Consider the following 17649-nt stretch of genomic DNA (forward strand, 5'->3'; position numbering starts at 1 on the left):
TTCCCTTCCCTAATAATGTGATTGATGGCCAATCATTCCTTTTAAAAACAACGGGTTTTATGGTGCATTTAAGTGCCTGCTGAACAGTTCTGTTTTCCTTCCACACAATTTATTTTAATTGGGAGCACTGCAGTGCAAAAATAAATGAATAATAATAAAAATCCCTACAGGATACTATGTATTGAAATCACAGCCGACAAAATCCTTTTGATGTATTAATGATGGATCTTCCCAATTCATGGCTTGTTACAAAGTGTAAAAACAACAGTCTCCTCAAAAAAAACCCCTGAACATTTAAAGATTGAGCACAGTATCATGCACACAGGGAACTACTGGGCCGTATGCTGTAGCCACACTTGCACAACAGAACTTCCTCTCCCCTGCACACCCTCAAAATTGGGACCAGAAGATGCCACAAATCTCACTGCAGCAGTGGATGCTTTTCTCTGTCACTGCCCTTTCCTAGGTCTAGTAACGTGTTTCGAGATTTTGCAAAAATGTAAAGTTTAATAACTTAAGCCAAGTCACTCACATTCTCATGCAAACACAACGGCGTGCATGGCCTGATAGTTGATGCTGTCAGCTTACACCATGCCAGCTTACACCAGGCAGCTTTTGAGTGGGAAGAAGAGGGTCTGCATTTTGTCTCTCGCCATCTCAAACAGGCACAAACAGCTTCGTAAGTTAGACGTAGGTTTCGCCCCTCATACTCTTATGAACCCAAGTACATTTCCAAATGCGGATTGCTCAAGAAGTGAAGGAAGTGTACAATGTATATTATTATAATTCACATAGGTGAGAGAAAGTGTGTTTTCAAAACATAGCAAATTCACTTGTACATCTTGTCAGTTCAAATACGTACTCTCCAGTAAATCAATTAGGTTGGTAAGAATGAAATCTCACGAGGACCACCTAGTGAGGATAAGAAGCAACTGCATATAAGAGGACAGGATTTTCCAATGAACAGAAAAAGAAAATCACATAAAGATCTATCTCACAAGTTAGAGAAGTGGACTGTTAGCTGATTAAAGAATTCTTAGCTGGTTTATCATCAGCCTTGGAAAAGATTAATACTTTTACATTTACATCTGAATAAACGAAAGCTATCATTCACTATTTGAAAGAAAAGCAATACTTTATGTTGGCTGTTTGCTATTACAGTTAATGCATCAGAACTAAAATAGCCTCCATCTTGAGGACAAAATCACCCACCTCCACCTAAACTCAAGAGCTGCTGTTGACACAGTAGCTGTTAAGATGCCCAATTTTGTCAGTTTGTAGGGTCAGTTTGTTTTGATTTCGGAGGATGAGGACAAGACGTTTGCACCTGTGCCGGGCACCGTGCTACATGCTCTCTCAACCTACTGCATGCTCATTCATGTCAGCCACGGAGGGTTGGTTGGGTGTATCCAGGGTGTAGGTAAGTTTTTGTTGCATTTCAAGTGGTCACCACTGCCTTGAAGGTGTTGGTTTGGCTGCTCCTGAAAAATGCCAAAGCCAGAGGTTGATGCCAACTACTGCCCAGTCACAAATGCAACTTTTCTGGGCAAGGGGATAGTGGGGTTGTGGTTCAGCTGCAGATGCTTTTGGATAAAATTGATTGCCTTCACCCATTGCTGTCTAGGTTCAGGTCCAGTTTGGAGCTTGGTCACTCTAATGAATGGCATTCTTGGAGAGGAACAAGGGGGATTGGACCCTGTTGATTCTACAGAATATCTCAACGTGGTTTTTTTTATATATAGAGAGAGAATTTGCCAAGGGTTTGGTTCAAGAGAGTAATATTGAGTGACTGTATCTCAGCCCTTGACCCCACTTTGATATGGAGGGAATTACAATACATACTTTCCCCCCAATGCATATAACATGTATATAAACCACTGGGGATGGTAAGAAGACGACTGGGTGCAAGGTGACCCCAGTATGCTGACAACACCCAGCTGGACGTCTCTGCAAAATCTGAATCAGGAGCAGTCCTAAATCAGTTCCTGGGTGCAGTCCTGAGAGCTAAAAAACTATAAATGAAGACGGAGACAAGATAGAGAACATATGGATGGGCAGTTACCAGGTACCTGGGAGCAGGTGCACAGATCTATCACTGTCCAGGTGACCTCAACAGCTTGGAGTACCCATTACCATTTTCATTTAGTGCGCCACCACCAACTGTTCCTAGACAGTGATAGCCCTGCCGCGGGAGTCCATATATTGCTAACCTCACAATGTAATGTGCTGTGTACGGGCTATTGTTTGGAAGCTGAACGTAGTGCAAAGCATAGCTGCTAGGGTGCTTATTGGTACACCTGGCTTTACACATATCACACCAGCACTGAAGATACAAAGTGGATGCCTATTAGCTACCAAGCAAAGTTCAAGATTTTGCGGTGCACATTCACAATACAATCTGGGAGGGAGAAGGATAACTAGGAGACTGCCTTTGCCAGTACAGAGAAAGATCTTTAATATTTAATGCTGGCTGTTCTATGACCAGCAGAGTGTCATGTGTTAACACTGTGGAAGCAAGCCTTCTGTGTGATACCACACCTTTGAAATGCCCTCCCTTTAGGAATTTGTAAGGTAGAGACCCAAATGACCTTTAAATGCCTCTTAAAATCTTGTATGTTTACCCAAGGTTTCTTGGAGTCCAACTCTTAATGCGGGGGGGGGGGGGTTTCATGCACTGCTCAGCTGTTCATTTTTAGGAAATACTGTTTTCATGCAAACCACTTAAGATATTTTGACAATATTAAGCAGTAGAATTTTAAAAAATAAATAACTGTAAATAAACATGGGAGAAGATACGGTTAGAATCTGCAATAGCAAATTCCGATTCTGTAAAATTCAGTATATGGAATATTTATATTCTATAGCAGTGGCTCCCAAGTAGCTACATATGTTGACTATCTGTTTTTCAAAAGCCAAGCCACGGACCCCCTATTTTTGGGAATTTTGATATATCAATGGTAGTTTTTGCTATGTGAATGCTGCTTCCACGGAGCACCAACTGGGAACCTTTATTCTATAGGACTGCAGTAAATGAGATGTATGTGGATTCCTTTTTATCACTGGCTCAAGGTGGTGGAAAAAGGGTAATGGTTTGCTTCTACTGATATTTTGCAGAATCTATTTTAATTTTCTAAAATGTACATTTTTGTAATTTTAAATATACATTCCCAAAACAGTTAATGAGCACATTTAGAAATGTTTGGGTTATAAGAAATTCCAGCTGGAAGCTAAGATAACTTGGATTAAACTTGCATGAACACCATCTAATTTCTCTTTAACTGCTAGAGAATTTCTAATTACAGACTGCATTTTGCAATGCATACATATGATCTCTCCTATTTTCAATAGCAATATTAACTTATCCAAAGACCTAATTTCTTTGTTCATCATATGGGAAGTTTTTTAAAAAGTACAGTTAATTCTTGGTTAAGCAGGATTTAATCACAGCTAATTTTAAAGAATTGGCCCCATTCCAGCTAAATTAACTCATGACTAACTTAAACTGGGCATTGTATTTTAGAAAAATCCCTCGATTATTGGAATTCCTTTTAGAACACAATTTCTTTTAAAAGCAAAACATCACTTAACATAAAAATACTTTATCTACATAAATTACAATAATGATAAATATAATTTTCATGTAAATTGTTTGCTGCCTATAATTACATCCAATCAACAAGTAGAAACCCCATTACAGAAATGATGGGTCACTCACATTACCAAAATGCAATACAAACATGTTGTCTCTTTTAACTTGTTGCATTTACATCATAAACCATGTTAGAAGTTTTTATCTTCTACCATAAAGAGCGACTGTAGTCCTTTGCGAACATTAAGCAATTCTTCTTCATGCTGTGAAAAAAATGTCATTACGTTAGGTTTTATTTCTTTTAAAATAATTTAACAAAAGAACTTTGTTTTAAAGTAATGTACAATGAAGATATAATTTTATTTTTACCATTTCCTTAAGGAATTTTTCTTGGAGCCCCTTCATGTCATCTTTCATTAGCTGCATCTAAAATAAAACCAAAAATTTGGAGTATTTTCACTTTTTCATTTTGACTAAAGCTGCAGAAAGCAAAGTCAAACCAAATGACTCTATAGTTTTTCTGAAATTCTTAGAGCTTCTGTGCTGAGACAGCACAGCTGGAAGATTGCCACTTGCCAGGCAACTAAGGCATCAGAAGTCCCAAGCCGTCTTCTTGCAGTTTCAAAATAGGTTCTCTCATTCTCCTTTGCCTTTCTCCTTTGCCTCCATGCACATCAGTTAAACGATGAGTGGAGAACCTTTGGTCCCCCAGATGCTTTCTGGGACTCAGCAACACCTGGAGTGCCAGAGGTTCCCCACGCCTAATATCAAACATCAGAATTGAACTAGGAAGCAAGCATCACTGCTAGCAAAGGTTTCTATAAGAAAATTACCTACCATGTTTCACTGCTGTGGGTGTCTGCAAGGCTAAGTTAGCTTGTCTGCTGACTGGTAGCAAGCAAGTGAATCATGCAGACCCAACACGGAGGTGGGTCATAGCCTCTGCTGCAACTCTTTTTCAGAATGATTCAGAACTCCAAACACATGGTAGAACTGGGGCAGAATTATTTGCTGCCAGCAGAGATTCATTGAAAGGAAGCAAAGCCAAAGCCACAAGTCACACAGGGAGCTACTTTTGTGGATGTATATGCTGGTCTCACAAATGCCTTTAATTACTTAATGAGCCACGTACCAGTTGCACCCTTCTAAACAACAGGGGGAGGCAGATGTCAGTGCTCCTGCTCAACTGCACTATCTCTGGAAATATGAGAAACAGGAGCCTGGGGAAGGTTTCATGTCATAATAGCAGAGTAGGTGTTATAGGGGTGTTCCAGACATTATGTTTTTAACAGGTACTAGCAAAATTCAACACAACACATTCTTGGCAACTGTCTTGAAAGACAATGAAGTGCACTTCTGGGGGCAAAGTTGTGGCTGCAGAGAATGGTAACTTGTAACAACTGCCTCCTGTGTTGTTTTTGCTGTGTTAATAGCACTGAAGTGACCCCCCCCCCCGGTAAGCAAGCCCAGGCAATGTGTATGGAGGTCCTGGGCTGCCCAGATGACAAGATCTCTCTCAGCCTCGCTGATGTGGTCCAAAGGAAAGCAGAGCAATACATTTGGCACCAGCTTGGCTGCTGGCTTACAAGACACCATTCAACCATCTTAGGGACTCCATTCCAGGTTTATGCAGGCTTTATTCCTTTTCTCAAACATGTCCTGCAGGACAGTTTGTATGGATTTTTCCTTGGGGGGTCACTCCAGAAGTCTTTCTCACAGATAAGTATATCCACAAGGTAGCGGAGGTTTAGGATCAGAGTTTCCCTTCTCCTAGATGGGCTACCTTTCCAGTTTGACCATTTCCAGTCTGCCCATTTCCCTCTACAGCATGTTCAGAAACTGCCTTCTTGATTATTTGGCTCACTGTTGATCTCATCCACTCAATCCACCAGAGCCTGTCTTCAAATGCAGGGAAGTCCCTAACTCATTGAGGGTTTGAGATGCATTGGCTTAGCTGGCCAGTCAAAACCATTTCCTGGGGTGTGGCCACTGTTGCATGCTGACAGCTTCTAGGAGCCACAGGTGAAGGCTTAACAAAACAAACACATGTATACAGTGGTACCTCGGGTTAAGAACTTAATTCGTTCTGGAGGTCTGTTCTTAACCTGAAACTGTTCTTAACCTGAAGCACCACTTTAGTTAATGGGGCCTCCCCTGCCACCGCGTGATTTCTGTTCTCATCCTGAAGCAAAGTTCTTAACCCGAGGTACTATTTCTGGGTTAGCGGAGCCTGTAACCTGAAGTGTATGTAACCCGAGATACCACTGTCAAGCAGGAGGAGGTAATATACATAACCAGGGAGCTGAGGCTGTCCTCAGCTACCTGTTGCATTTACTACCTGCCTAAAACACATGATTTATTCAGTCAACTCAGACTGCTGTACTGGTACACCAATTCTCAGGAAAGGTCTAGAATTCATATTTACGACATCACCCAATTAGCTACTATTGAAATTGGTCCTTGATTTATTTTACTTAATTCTATTTTTAAAAAATAGATTTAGGCCCCCTTTAAGGCAGCATATGAACCACTTTCTAAAAACAATGTAGACACAAGATTACTACTGGAAGGAGAACTCCACCATGAGAGGGCTTTTGTATTTTTCATATGTATTGAGTCTTGTTGGGTATATCTTTTGGGATGTTTATAGTCAGGCATTAAAAGCGGTACACTGTAACTGCTTCCCTTCTGTCAAGCAGGAGGAGAAATTACATACCTCAGATGTAAAAATGCTTTCCTCAACGTCAGCAGTATGGTACATGTTCTTTTCGAATGAAGTTTTAAGATTCTGAAATCTAAGAGAATATAGATCAAAAGACCATTTAAGTATCTTTGCTTTGACACAGGGGAAAAACTTGTCCTCACAAGCACTTCGTACTCCTGTGTAACATTAAAAGTAGTTGCAACAACAAAGATGCAGTGCGCTGTTGTGCTCCAATAATAAGAAAGCACACTAACCTCTGTTGCTCATTTTTCTTGTAAGTACTAAATGTTTCAAAATGCTTCTTTGAAAAGTTCTGCAAGTAAAATAAAATAAAAATCAGTATAAGAAATCCTTTTTTTCACATGTGAAACAAGCCTTGCTTTTTAAATTTATTTTGGCTCTTACTATTAAAATCTGTTGTTTTAACACTATACTATGTTGCTAATTGTGGGGAGCAGGTGGCGCTGTGGGTTAAACCACAGAGCCTAGGGCTTGCTGATCAGAAGGTTGGCGGTTTGAATACGCATGACAGGGTGAGCTCCAGTTGTTCGGTCCCAGCTCCTGCCAACCTAGCAGTTCGAAAGCGCGTCAAAGTGCAAGTAAATAAATAGGTACCACTCCGGCGGGAAGGTAAACGGCATTTCCGTGCACTGCTCTGGTTCGCCAGAAGCGGCTTAGTCATGCTGGCCACATGACCCGGAAGCTGTCTGTGGACAAATGGCAGCTCTCTCGGCCTATAGAGCGAGATGAGCACGCAACCCCAGAGTCATCTGCAACTGGACCTAACGGTCAGGGGGTACCTTTACCTATACCTAAGACCTGGGGAAAGGCCTGTAATAAAGTGATAGCCTGCTGGTAGCAAATGTTCATTCACGAGCACTGAAAAGAATAAACTATTAGAATGTACGGTGACCATTCTATGAATGAAAAGAGGATCGGCTAGGCATGACAATTGTGATTAATCTCGAACTGTTTTTTAGACAGATGAAAGCAGATATTGGGAGACATTTAATGAATGGGAACATTAGTCAAAGTCTTAATAAAGACACTGACAAATTATTATATGTAATTACATAAAATCATCAAGAGGGTTGATCTGAAAGCTAAAAGATTTTGATTGGTTCTGGATGATGACATTGAGTGGCAAATGCTAAGATTGCTGCGATCCTTTAAGCAGTGAATGGAAATAATGTGTATAATCTGGAAGTGTGCAAGAGAAATTGCTTTGGCTGTGGTCCTTTGCAGCCTCCTAATCTTTGAGACTGTCCCTATGCTCATTTGTATTTCAATAAAGGGCTATCTTCTTACTTGGAGCCTGCATCTTTTTCTGTTAGGCTTCTGGGAGGGATACCTCCAGTCTAGGAACCCCCTTTAAATTTCTCCATGTTCATAAGTACTTTTAAATGCCCTACATTCAAATCACAGCAAGTAATTCAAGTAGTTTAATATTTCTGTGAGTAGAAACACCTACTGAGAAGTCTTTCTCCATATTTCTCAAAGCCTGTGAATCTTTTTCAAAACATTCAAGCTCTTTCATGAGACAGGAATGAAGATGTTCCAGCTGTTTGGTCCTGCAAAAATACAAAGAAAAAGAAAAATACACAATACATGCAACAGAACATTCATTTTTGAGCAATTATTCAATACACACCTGCACTTATGTAACTCACTACTCATTGCATCCAAATGCTGGTGAGTTGTTTTCAATGACTGCTTTGTAAAATTGTCCATTCTCTTTGAGCGGCTCTAAAAACAGAAGAGAAAACAAAAATTATGTCCTGTCAATTCCCACCCCTTCCATATAAGAACCACACACCATTCCTTCTGAAAGGTTTCCCAAAACGATGCTTTAAAAACCAGAACTCTGAAAAAAATATACACCAGCTGCCATTTTAAAAGATTGCATGAAAGCAAAGTGACAGATTTATCCCCTGGAAGCATTTCATAAGCAATGACAAGCACATGGAAGGCCAGAATATTCTGTACTAGAACACAGACAATGAATTCTCTTTTCTCTCTTTACCCTGGCCTTTGACATCTGAGATGTGCCTTTTCAGAGCCTATCCTACTCCTGTGATTGTAATCTGCATTAACTGTTTGAATTTTAAATTGTTGCAACCTGCTCGGTCACCTGCTGGTGAAGGGCAGGTAACAAATTTAGTAACAATTCTGCTTACCCTCTTTGGTGGGTGACATGGCGGCATCCCACTGCACCCAGCCACCTCAGCCAGATCCCCAGGAAGCAGTTAGAAGCTCTCCCACTGGCCAGAGGAAAGGCAGAATTGAATCCAGTTGTAGATTGGCCAATAGCAGCTAGACCAAGAGGCGGGCACTCTGAGGGGCGGGCCTGACTGAGTCTGTCATAGGAATTCCCTCAAGGCTGCTCCCAGGGTATTTAAAGAGTGCAGCCTCCATGCCTGGCACTATGGTCTTGTTAGATCTTCCACTCACCCTCCCTACAGTTAAACTGCATCCTACCCACCATGGGGGGTTAATACTATTTTGAGCTTGCTATGGATTATGATCAGTTGCTGTATTCGGGGCTGGGGGGGATTTGTCCTTCAATTGGCTGACCTGGGGGTTTCACCTACCTCATAGCGATTGTCACAACTTTGGCGGTTAAGGCATTGGGTTAAGCCTTAGTTATTGGTTCAAAGGGATATTGTAAGCCTTCTGCCTACCCCATCAAGGGATATTAAAGGGATCCTGGAGGAGGTGCTCCTGTCAAGATGCCCAGTTGGGGACAAGGGCCACTGCACTCCTCAAAAGGCAGTACCTATTTAATGGATGTCATAGGGCTCCCTCACCAACGATTTAGCCCTGAGGAGAATCAACCAACAGGCAGGATTTAGCCTGAGCCAAAGCCACTAACATATGTAATCAATAAAGCTGTGGCTGGATTTGAACCAAAACGATTGTTGTCACAAGTGGTCATTTAACACTGCTGCAGGGTGGCGGATCACAGTGCCTGGGCACACAACAATAATGATATTTACAGAGGACTTCTTGGAGAGCAGGATAACTTCTGCTGCTATCTGGAATATCACCATTTGTAATCAAAAGCAACCCACAAGCCTATATGTAACCTTCTTAACAAGACTGAATATTCTACCAATAAAAGGTGTGTGATATTAGGGATAAATAAAAAAGACTCGCCTGTGTTTTCCTGGCAAACTCCTTGCAAACCTTCTGACACATAATCCCTACACTTGAACTGTCAGCACCCCAGATTTCTCCATCAAATGTAGACGCATCATTGATGGACAAAGGAGACATGCTCTCAGAAACTAAAAAATAAAAAAGATTTATGTATCATGATTCAGATGCCATCTATTATATACTCCTATCACTATGGATGCACTTCCTAAGATATATGGTGCTTATTCAAATAACTTCAATGACTGCCCCTCCCCATATGAACTGATTTAGACCCTGCAATCATAATCTGAGGCCCTTCTATGTGTGTCCACTCCATGAGAGGCCTGGAGGCTGGCAACATGAAGATGGGCCTTTTCTGCAGTGATTCCTCATTTGTAGACTGTTCTCCCCAGGGAGGCTTCACCTGGCGCATTCATTGCATATTTTCAGGCATCAGGCAAAAACTTTCCTCTATAACCAGGCCTTTGGCTTTTAACCACCTGTGGCCTTTCAGATGTGGATCTTTCTTAATGTATTTGCTTTCTCCTTTGGTTATAATGTATCTATGTGGGTATTTTTGTTTGTGTGGTTGGTTGTAAGTTTCTTTGGGCTGCCCTGGGCAAAATAAAGTGACTAACAAAATAAGTAAATAAATAAAATCTTAACTAACAGCAACCTAAACACTGTTTCACACACAGCAATTTATTGGTATACGCATATACGGTATATGATAAAGTGTAAAGATCGTGCAAATGTTAGATTGTTACATTGTTAGAAATGTTACATTAATGACCTCAATGCATGTTGCCATACATATCAATCCAAGACCTGATCAAGCCCAGACCTGCTTAGCTTCAATGTTACCCTAAGCCAATTTTGTTAACATATCCCCATTTTGGAAACATATTGCCAATCGTGACTTTCCAACATATGTATGAAATAGATGGGTATGTTACCATCACACATAGCAGCAAGTTTCCCCCCTTATATTCATACAGAAAAACAATCATATGAAAGGCATCCAATAGAGCCCGTTTAGAAGTTCAAAGTAGAGGGGGAAAAGCTAATACTGCTATGCTCTTCAACAAAATTTGCTGGGAAATTCAAATGATCAATTTGTATTTGCAGAAGATGTTGTTCCGCCTTTCATCATAAGGTGGCACTGTATATCAGAAGCATTTGACAAAGACTTGGACTTCTAATTCTAAAGTATTCCTCTTGCAAGAAGAGGAGTGTGTGTTTGATGAAACTGACTTTTGCAACAATTCTTTAATCTTGCAGTAAACCATTCTTAGGTTTTCATTTTGAATTGTAACCATTCACTATGTATTACGATAACCACAGCTGTGAGTGTAATCTATGTATCTCACATGATGCTATGATGTAAAAATGCAAAATTACAAGGGTATTTTGAAAATATATATTAAGAACACATGCACTGCAACAGCGATGGTCAGAGCAAGATAGAGTTACAAGCACCTATATAGTTTCTGACACTCCCTGTCAAATAAGGAGGAGGCACTTAATTCACAGTAAGTTTCTTCCCTATTAACAGAGACTTCCAGTTGGGATTCCATAACTACTTTATGAATACCCAAGGCCTTAGAACTTCCAGTGCCCCCCCCTCTATTTCAACTGAATAAAACTGCTTTAGAAACTCTGCCCAGTTTCAGAAGCCATATAGCTGGGTGTGTGGGAGAAATATATGTTCAGAGCCTCCTTGAGCTAATAACTAGTTCAGCGGTTCTTCAGAGCCCAACTTTTATTATTTTACTTAAATGCCTTTTAATATTACAGATAAAATGACTGAGATGGGAAAGTTGAGATGTGTGTACATTTTACACCATTTCAAAGAGCAACTTCAGTTCCAGCTGACCTTTACAAGTGCTATTATCTGCTTTAAATAACTTTCTAGGGAGCAGCTTTCTTTTTCTTCCCTCTCTTTTAACTCCTTCTTCATCAGAATCACTTTCAGTATCCTCCTGGTACAATCGTTTGAAATTAGTATGTATTGTAGGTCCTAAGACAATATTTAAACAAATGTTATAAACCACAGCAATAAAATACAGCATTATATAGTTGTGCTCAATTCAATACCTAAACAGCATGTAAGGGTGTGCATATCACAAGACACAGAAGTGCTACATAATTTATTTCTGCAGCTCCTTGGAGCTCAAAAAGTTCATTATATTTAGTTTGCCATGAGAAAGGGGGCATATAGCAGTATTCTGACAAGAAAGAAAGTGCCCTCGGGAATAATGTAATGATTTGCAATCATCCACTTAGAAACTTAGCGAGCCCCAATTTTCAAACAATATGCAGCTACTTGTTTTCTCAGACCATGTAAAATAGACAGCAAGAAATTAAAGACTTTCCATTGTCTATATAGCAAACTACAGATCTGCTGTTTATCTTTTTTTTCAGAAAGCAAAATTTACAAACCAGATTTATGTGTGTTAGTAAGAGGTTCCGCATGCCATAGTTCTTCCTCACTTTTGCTAGGTGTGGATAATTGAGATGGAGATACAGAACCCTAAAAATAGTTGCATAATGTTAACCAAATGTTAAACCAATTTGTAAGATTACCTTAGATTAAGCTAACATGTGAATATTTAACAGTCAACATAAATGAAAAATACAGTTGCTCCAATATTTTAAAATTAATTTTCAACAGTTACACTAATGTGCTTTAGAAACATATGGCATAATCCAGCTACAGTTAAGCACTTTTAAATTCTATAAAATGCTTAAATATCTCTCAATGAAATAAATGGAACTAAAAAATGTTGGCTGGATTGTGTCCTGTGGAGCCCTGCTCAGATCCCCTTGTATTCAATAGGGCTTACTCCCTAGCAATTGTGTTTTGAATTATCAGTCCAAATGTAGCTTTAAAAAGTATGGTATGTAGAAATAAATGTTTGCTGGGCTTATAAATTTCAAAGGCAAATAGCAAACAGTTTGTGGCTTTCATAAAAACAGGGGGAAATGTAGTATAGTATTCAGAATTTGCATTGGCCTATTCCTTTTGACTGTTTCCACAACAAAATGCTCAATCCGAAACAATGAAGAAATGTATTTTCAAAAAACAATAACTACAAGAATAAAAGAACAGTAACTACAAGAACAACTACATTAACAACAGCAAAAGAGAACTATTTCCCCACCAAATGCAACAATTGCATTGGATATGACATACCTCTTTTCCATTTTTCACAAGGTTTTCAGAAAGATCTTTCAGTTCTATATCAGATGACCTGTTTAAAGAGTAATTTTGTATGCTAGTTCCATATTTGTCTGCTACATCTGCTTTTTGGACACTGGTGCCTTTTCTTTTTGTAGTGGAGGGACTAAGGTTCAGCTACAAAAGAAAATGGTTTTTGGTAAATACACATGCAGATTTTTCCAGTGTGTAAGATCACTGAAGGTTGCAACCTTAAGAAAACTGTTAACAGAGAAGTTTGGTTCAGTCAGAATTTTGCACATGCCTTGGAACTACATTTTGAATGGCTCTGAGCAATGAGTGCAGTACTATTCGAAGTAACACAGAAGGCAACATTGGTTTAAGCGGACTTTATCTCATAGTGTCAGCTGTGAATAGAAAGGATAGTACAGCACCTTTGTCGTATCTTATGCAAGCATACACATATTCAGCCCTGGGGCCTTCATCCAGTCAGTATATTCCAACAATAACTAGATTACATCTAAATTTGCATTTCCTGGGAAAGTGCCACCTCCCTTCATCATGAGAGACACCTCAATAACCTGATGCTGTTTTTGAATTGTCCAGAGACCTCTTGAGACCTTCCTGTCACTCTGCAGTGGGAAAGTTGTATTGATATGTCTGGTAATGACTCAATACTTGGAAATAATTAACACTCAATATCGCTTCTGTCTAGAACTGTCTTTAAGCCTGACAGGAAGCTTCTTTCCTATAAATGCATATCTTGCTGATCCCCAAACTGTTCAGCCTTTTGCCCAGAATACTGCTCTACTCTGCTCTGCTTCAGCCTTGTTCCAATGGATGCTGGTAGGAGACTCCTTCAACCTTGGGCTAGATTTCTTATCCTTGGCTTCCTGCTCCTCAACCAAATGTGCTATTTTATTTGGAATTGGTCAGGCCCCTTGTGGGAAGCTCAACCCAATTATTCCAAAAGGAAAGCTTTTTCTAATTCTGGAACTGTATCAGGCGGGTTCTTATCAGTCTTCCCATCCTAACTTAAGCAGGTTGAGAGCCTTCTAAGAGAGCACAGGAACTTTACTTTGCAAGCTTAATGTAACTGTAAATACCCCAAGACAAATCAAATGATTTGATGCCAGGAACCCTGGACTCAGTTGTGACCATGTCACTGCAGGTCAAGGTGAAATTCAAGAAACGATGTCTCCTTAACTCTTCCTTCCCTGGGATGTAATTATTAAGGTTATAGTACATGTAATATGGGTATAAGGTTACAGGACATGTAGTATGGGCTTGGGTAGTCTGTGCAACTTGTAACAACTGTCTTGATGCTTTACATGTCTGTATTGGTACTTCAAGCAGCAAAGCCATTTTACTTATCACTTGCCACTTGTAGCTACATCTTTGTTTTCTTGATAATTCCCCTAATTAAGAAAGACTGTGTTGGCATTTCTAAATTGATAGTAGCATAGTGCAATAACCACTGTGGTGTGCAACTGTCTCCAGATAAAAATAACTCAAAGTTGTGCCTCCATTAACATGTGGTAGATGAGGGTCCACATGTATGTGTGAACAGACTTATGAGCAAATTCAGTAGTAGGCAGGGGGTAAGCCCACTGAACTCAATGGGGCTTACCTGACCAAATATGCTTACGACTGTGCTGCAAGTATATATGGAAAATCAGATTAATCAAATAAAAAAATGAAAACACCATAGGGAAAAAAAATCACTCCCTTCCTTATATGCATATACACAATATACATATATTGTGAACACACAATATACATATATTGTGACCACTAGAAGGAGAAATGAGATTAGAGGCTTTTCTATGCTGTATGTTACATCATTTATATTTTAGCAAAGGCAAAGTAAAGACAGCTGTAGTAACCTGCTTTGTCTAATTACTAGGGTATTTTTTGCTGTGAACCACCTTGAAATCTATGAATGAAGGACAAAATACAAATATAATGAATAGGAAGAATAAGAAGGTTGTAATCCTACGCACATGACATTGGGAGTTAGCACCACTGAAGTCAATGGGAGTTACTTCCTAGCAAATATGCATAGGTATGGCCTCTACATATCAAACTAATAGTTTTTAATATAATATCTGAATTAAGGTAATTCTTTTTAAAAATACTCCATATTTACCAAAGGAACTGGACTTAAAACAGGTGACAAGTCTTCAGATTCAAACATCTGTGTCTGGTCCTTTTCAGGAAGCTGCATTAACTTATCCATTTTCACTAAAGCAGACACATTTTTGATATTGCTCAAGGATTCCTCCTTTTCAGGTGTGTGAAGCAAGGATGACAAAGATGACCTTCTCTCTGAAATATGATCAGGAGATTCCTCCCTTGTTCCCTTCTGCCAGCCTAAACAAATAATAAAGGCATAATTCAACATATTGGTTTGTTCATACACAGCATCTGACCACTGAACACTTAAGAATGTGCTCATGCAAGTCTCAGGCTGTGAACTCTCCTCCCCAACCTCAACCCCTGTTCTAAATTTCAACTGCATATTCATTTTACATTCTACTACAAACTCATGAGGGAAGGGAAGCTATGGCATGATGAATATATGAAGCTATCTAACATGCAAAGCAACCACTCATTCCTCTAGTCTAGCCCATTTTATCTTCTAGCAGGCAGCAACTCTCCTGAGGCTCAGTCAGGGATCTTTCCCAGTCCTCTTTTGAACTGGAGATTTCTGCGATCTCAAGCATGTAAAACATGTTCTTTCATTGTACAGAAACATAGCAAGCAATATTATAACACTGAATACCATTAGTCCATCTGGTTCATATGTTAAACCATATTTTAAAATAAAACACTTTCTAATGCAAACAAGCAGCATGATAGTGTGTGACGTTCAGTAAGTATTCGATTTGCTTCTCTCCCATCCCTGCCTTTGCCATGCTGGGAGAAAACAAACTAGAGCACTGGGTTACTGGTGTATGTGAACCACTCTTGTGATTTGCTTCTTTCCAAACAAGCCACAAGTGGAATCCAATTACTGCTTGTGGCATGTTTAGGTGCAACAAACAATGAGTGATGGCTTGCTCATAATGCTAAGCCAGTACTTTGGATACTTTCTTCCAGTGCGACAGAAGCAGGGAAAGAGAAAAGTGGACATTGCTGAGCAGTGTGCACCAACACTCTGCTTCTGCATCTAAGGCAAGCCACTGACTGGTAGTGACTGTCTAGGGTTTAAGACAGATGTCTTTTCCAACACTACCTAAAGATGACTAGGACTGAACCCAGACTCTTTTTTAATGCAAAGCATGTGCTCTGTCAATGAGCTATGTTCATTTGCCATGCAACTATCACCTTTCTCCAGTTATGACACATTGCATTCCTTGACAAAGAATTCTTCTCTTGCAGTTTTCTAACTGTTTTCTCCCAGAGTTTTTACTCACCAGACATTACACTTTTCATCAGAAAAGCACAATGACTTACCTAGACTGTCAGTAACAGAGTGAGTGAATTTGTTATCTCCTGTTGCTCTCTTAATTTATCAGATCTAACTTCTAAGTCTGGCAATTCAGAGGTAGCAGGAAAGAAACAGTAAAGAAAGTACAGTACTATAAAAATCTAGAATTACTTGAGTCTAACAGATACCCAGTAGCTTTTGGAGGGTAGCCTGTGTTGCGTAGGTACCAGTAAAATATCATTTCCCCTTCAGCATAAATTGTAGGTTTTCAGCAGCTCTCAATTATTCTTAGAAAGTCTGCCCCCACCGCCAGCCTACAGAAATTGGTTGTTTTCTCTGAAGTGGAAGGCAGGACTGCTTCTAGAAGAGGAACATCAAGCCATGTTCTCCAAACTAAGGCATCTAACAAGAGCTATTAATAGGTGTCTATACATCCAGTGAATAGTTTCCTGATGGTGCCTCAGCTGCAGAATCACAGTGTTAAGAGATGTATGGCAACAAAAATCACAAAAAAACTTGCTGGGTTTCACTGTTACAGTTTAATTTTAGTTATCCCAAAACTGTTAAATACTGTGTGTTATAAATGACTGTTAGGGGTTTTTTTGTATTTTATGATTATATAATTTTATAAGGTCCGTATAGTTAAAGCCATGGTTTTCCCAGTAGTGATGTATGGAAGTGAGAGCTGGACCATAAAGAAGGCTGATCGCCGAAGAATTGATGCTTTTGAATTATGGTGCTGGAGAAGACTCTTGAGAGTCCCATGGACTGCAAGAAGATCAAACACATCCATTCTTAATGAAATCAGCCCTGAGTGCTCACTAGAAGGACAGATCGTGAAGCTGAGGCTCCAGTACTTTGGCCACCTCATGAGAAGAGAAGACTCCCTGGAGAAGACACTGATGCTGGGAAAGATGGAGGGCACAAGGAGAAGGGGGCGACAGAGGACGAGATGGTTGGATAGTGTTTTCGAGGTTACCAGCATGAGTTTGACCAAACTGCGGGAAGTAGTGGAGGACAGAGGTGCCTGGCGTGCTCTGGTCCATGGGGTCACGAAGAGTCGGACACGACTAAACGACTAAGCAACAACAACAATTTTATAATGTTTTGATGCTTTGTTGTACCAGTATGCAAGTATTTAAGTTTCAGTATTTACTCAGTATTACACTCAATAACAAATATACAAGTAAAAATATAAAACTTACCTCTCAGTGTCTCAAAAGAAGGTAGGCTCTCAGACGAAGACAGTGGTGATAACTCCATTTGTTGTTTCGGCACATTATCTTTTGATTTAGTGGACTTTTTTACTTGCTGTACCTGTTTTATTTTGGTCACCTCACTGGAAGCAACACACTGTTGTACCTTTGGTTGATCGACAGCTTTGTTTTTCATACTTTTGTGTTCTGGCTGGAAATACCAAAAAAATAATATCTGACACATTTCACTAGATACTAAGCACACTGGAGATTTTATGCTGGAAACAAAATTAATAATTAAAATATTAATTCAAAAATATTGGGCCGGATTCACTTAATGAGCCTCATCAGTGGAAGCCCTGCAAAAAGACTTCCACTTGTACAATGGGCTTTTCCATCCTTCCCCCA

General features: G+C 39.7%; 1 protein-coding gene across 1 annotated transcript in view; it reads right to left on the minus strand.

Moving 5' to 3' along the window:
• Nucleotides 1-3104: 3104 nt before the first annotated feature.
• Nucleotides 3105-17649, minus strand: part of SYCP2 (synaptonemal complex protein 2) — a 46203-nt gene continuing 31658 nt past the window's right edge. The window contains exons 33-44 of the mRNA XM_053394401.1: nt 17251-17452; nt 14762-14985; nt 12628-12789; nt 11874-11964; nt 11308-11451; nt 9450-9580; nt 7945-8039; nt 7765-7864; nt 6548-6606; nt 6306-6384; nt 3959-4015; nt 3105-3852 (exon numbers count right to left, since the gene is read on the minus strand). Of these exons, the coding sequence (XP_053250376.1) occupies nt 3781-3852; nt 3959-4015; nt 6306-6384; nt 6548-6606; nt 7765-7864; nt 7945-8039; nt 9450-9580; nt 11308-11451; nt 11874-11964; nt 12628-12789; nt 14762-14985; nt 17251-17452 (1416 nt within the window). The 3' untranslated portion in view covers nt 3105-3780. The remainder of the gene's footprint in view (nt 3853-3958; nt 4016-6305; nt 6385-6547; nt 6607-7764; nt 7865-7944; nt 8040-9449; nt 9581-11307; nt 11452-11873; nt 11965-12627; nt 12790-14761; nt 14986-17250; nt 17453-17649) is intronic.

Source organism: Podarcis raffonei, chromosome 6 (genome assembly GCF_027172205.1).
Source record: "Podarcis raffonei isolate rPodRaf1 chromosome 6, rPodRaf1.pri, whole genome shotgun sequence".
NCBI lineage: Eukaryota > Metazoa > Chordata > Lepidosauria > Squamata > Lacertidae > Podarcis > Podarcis raffonei.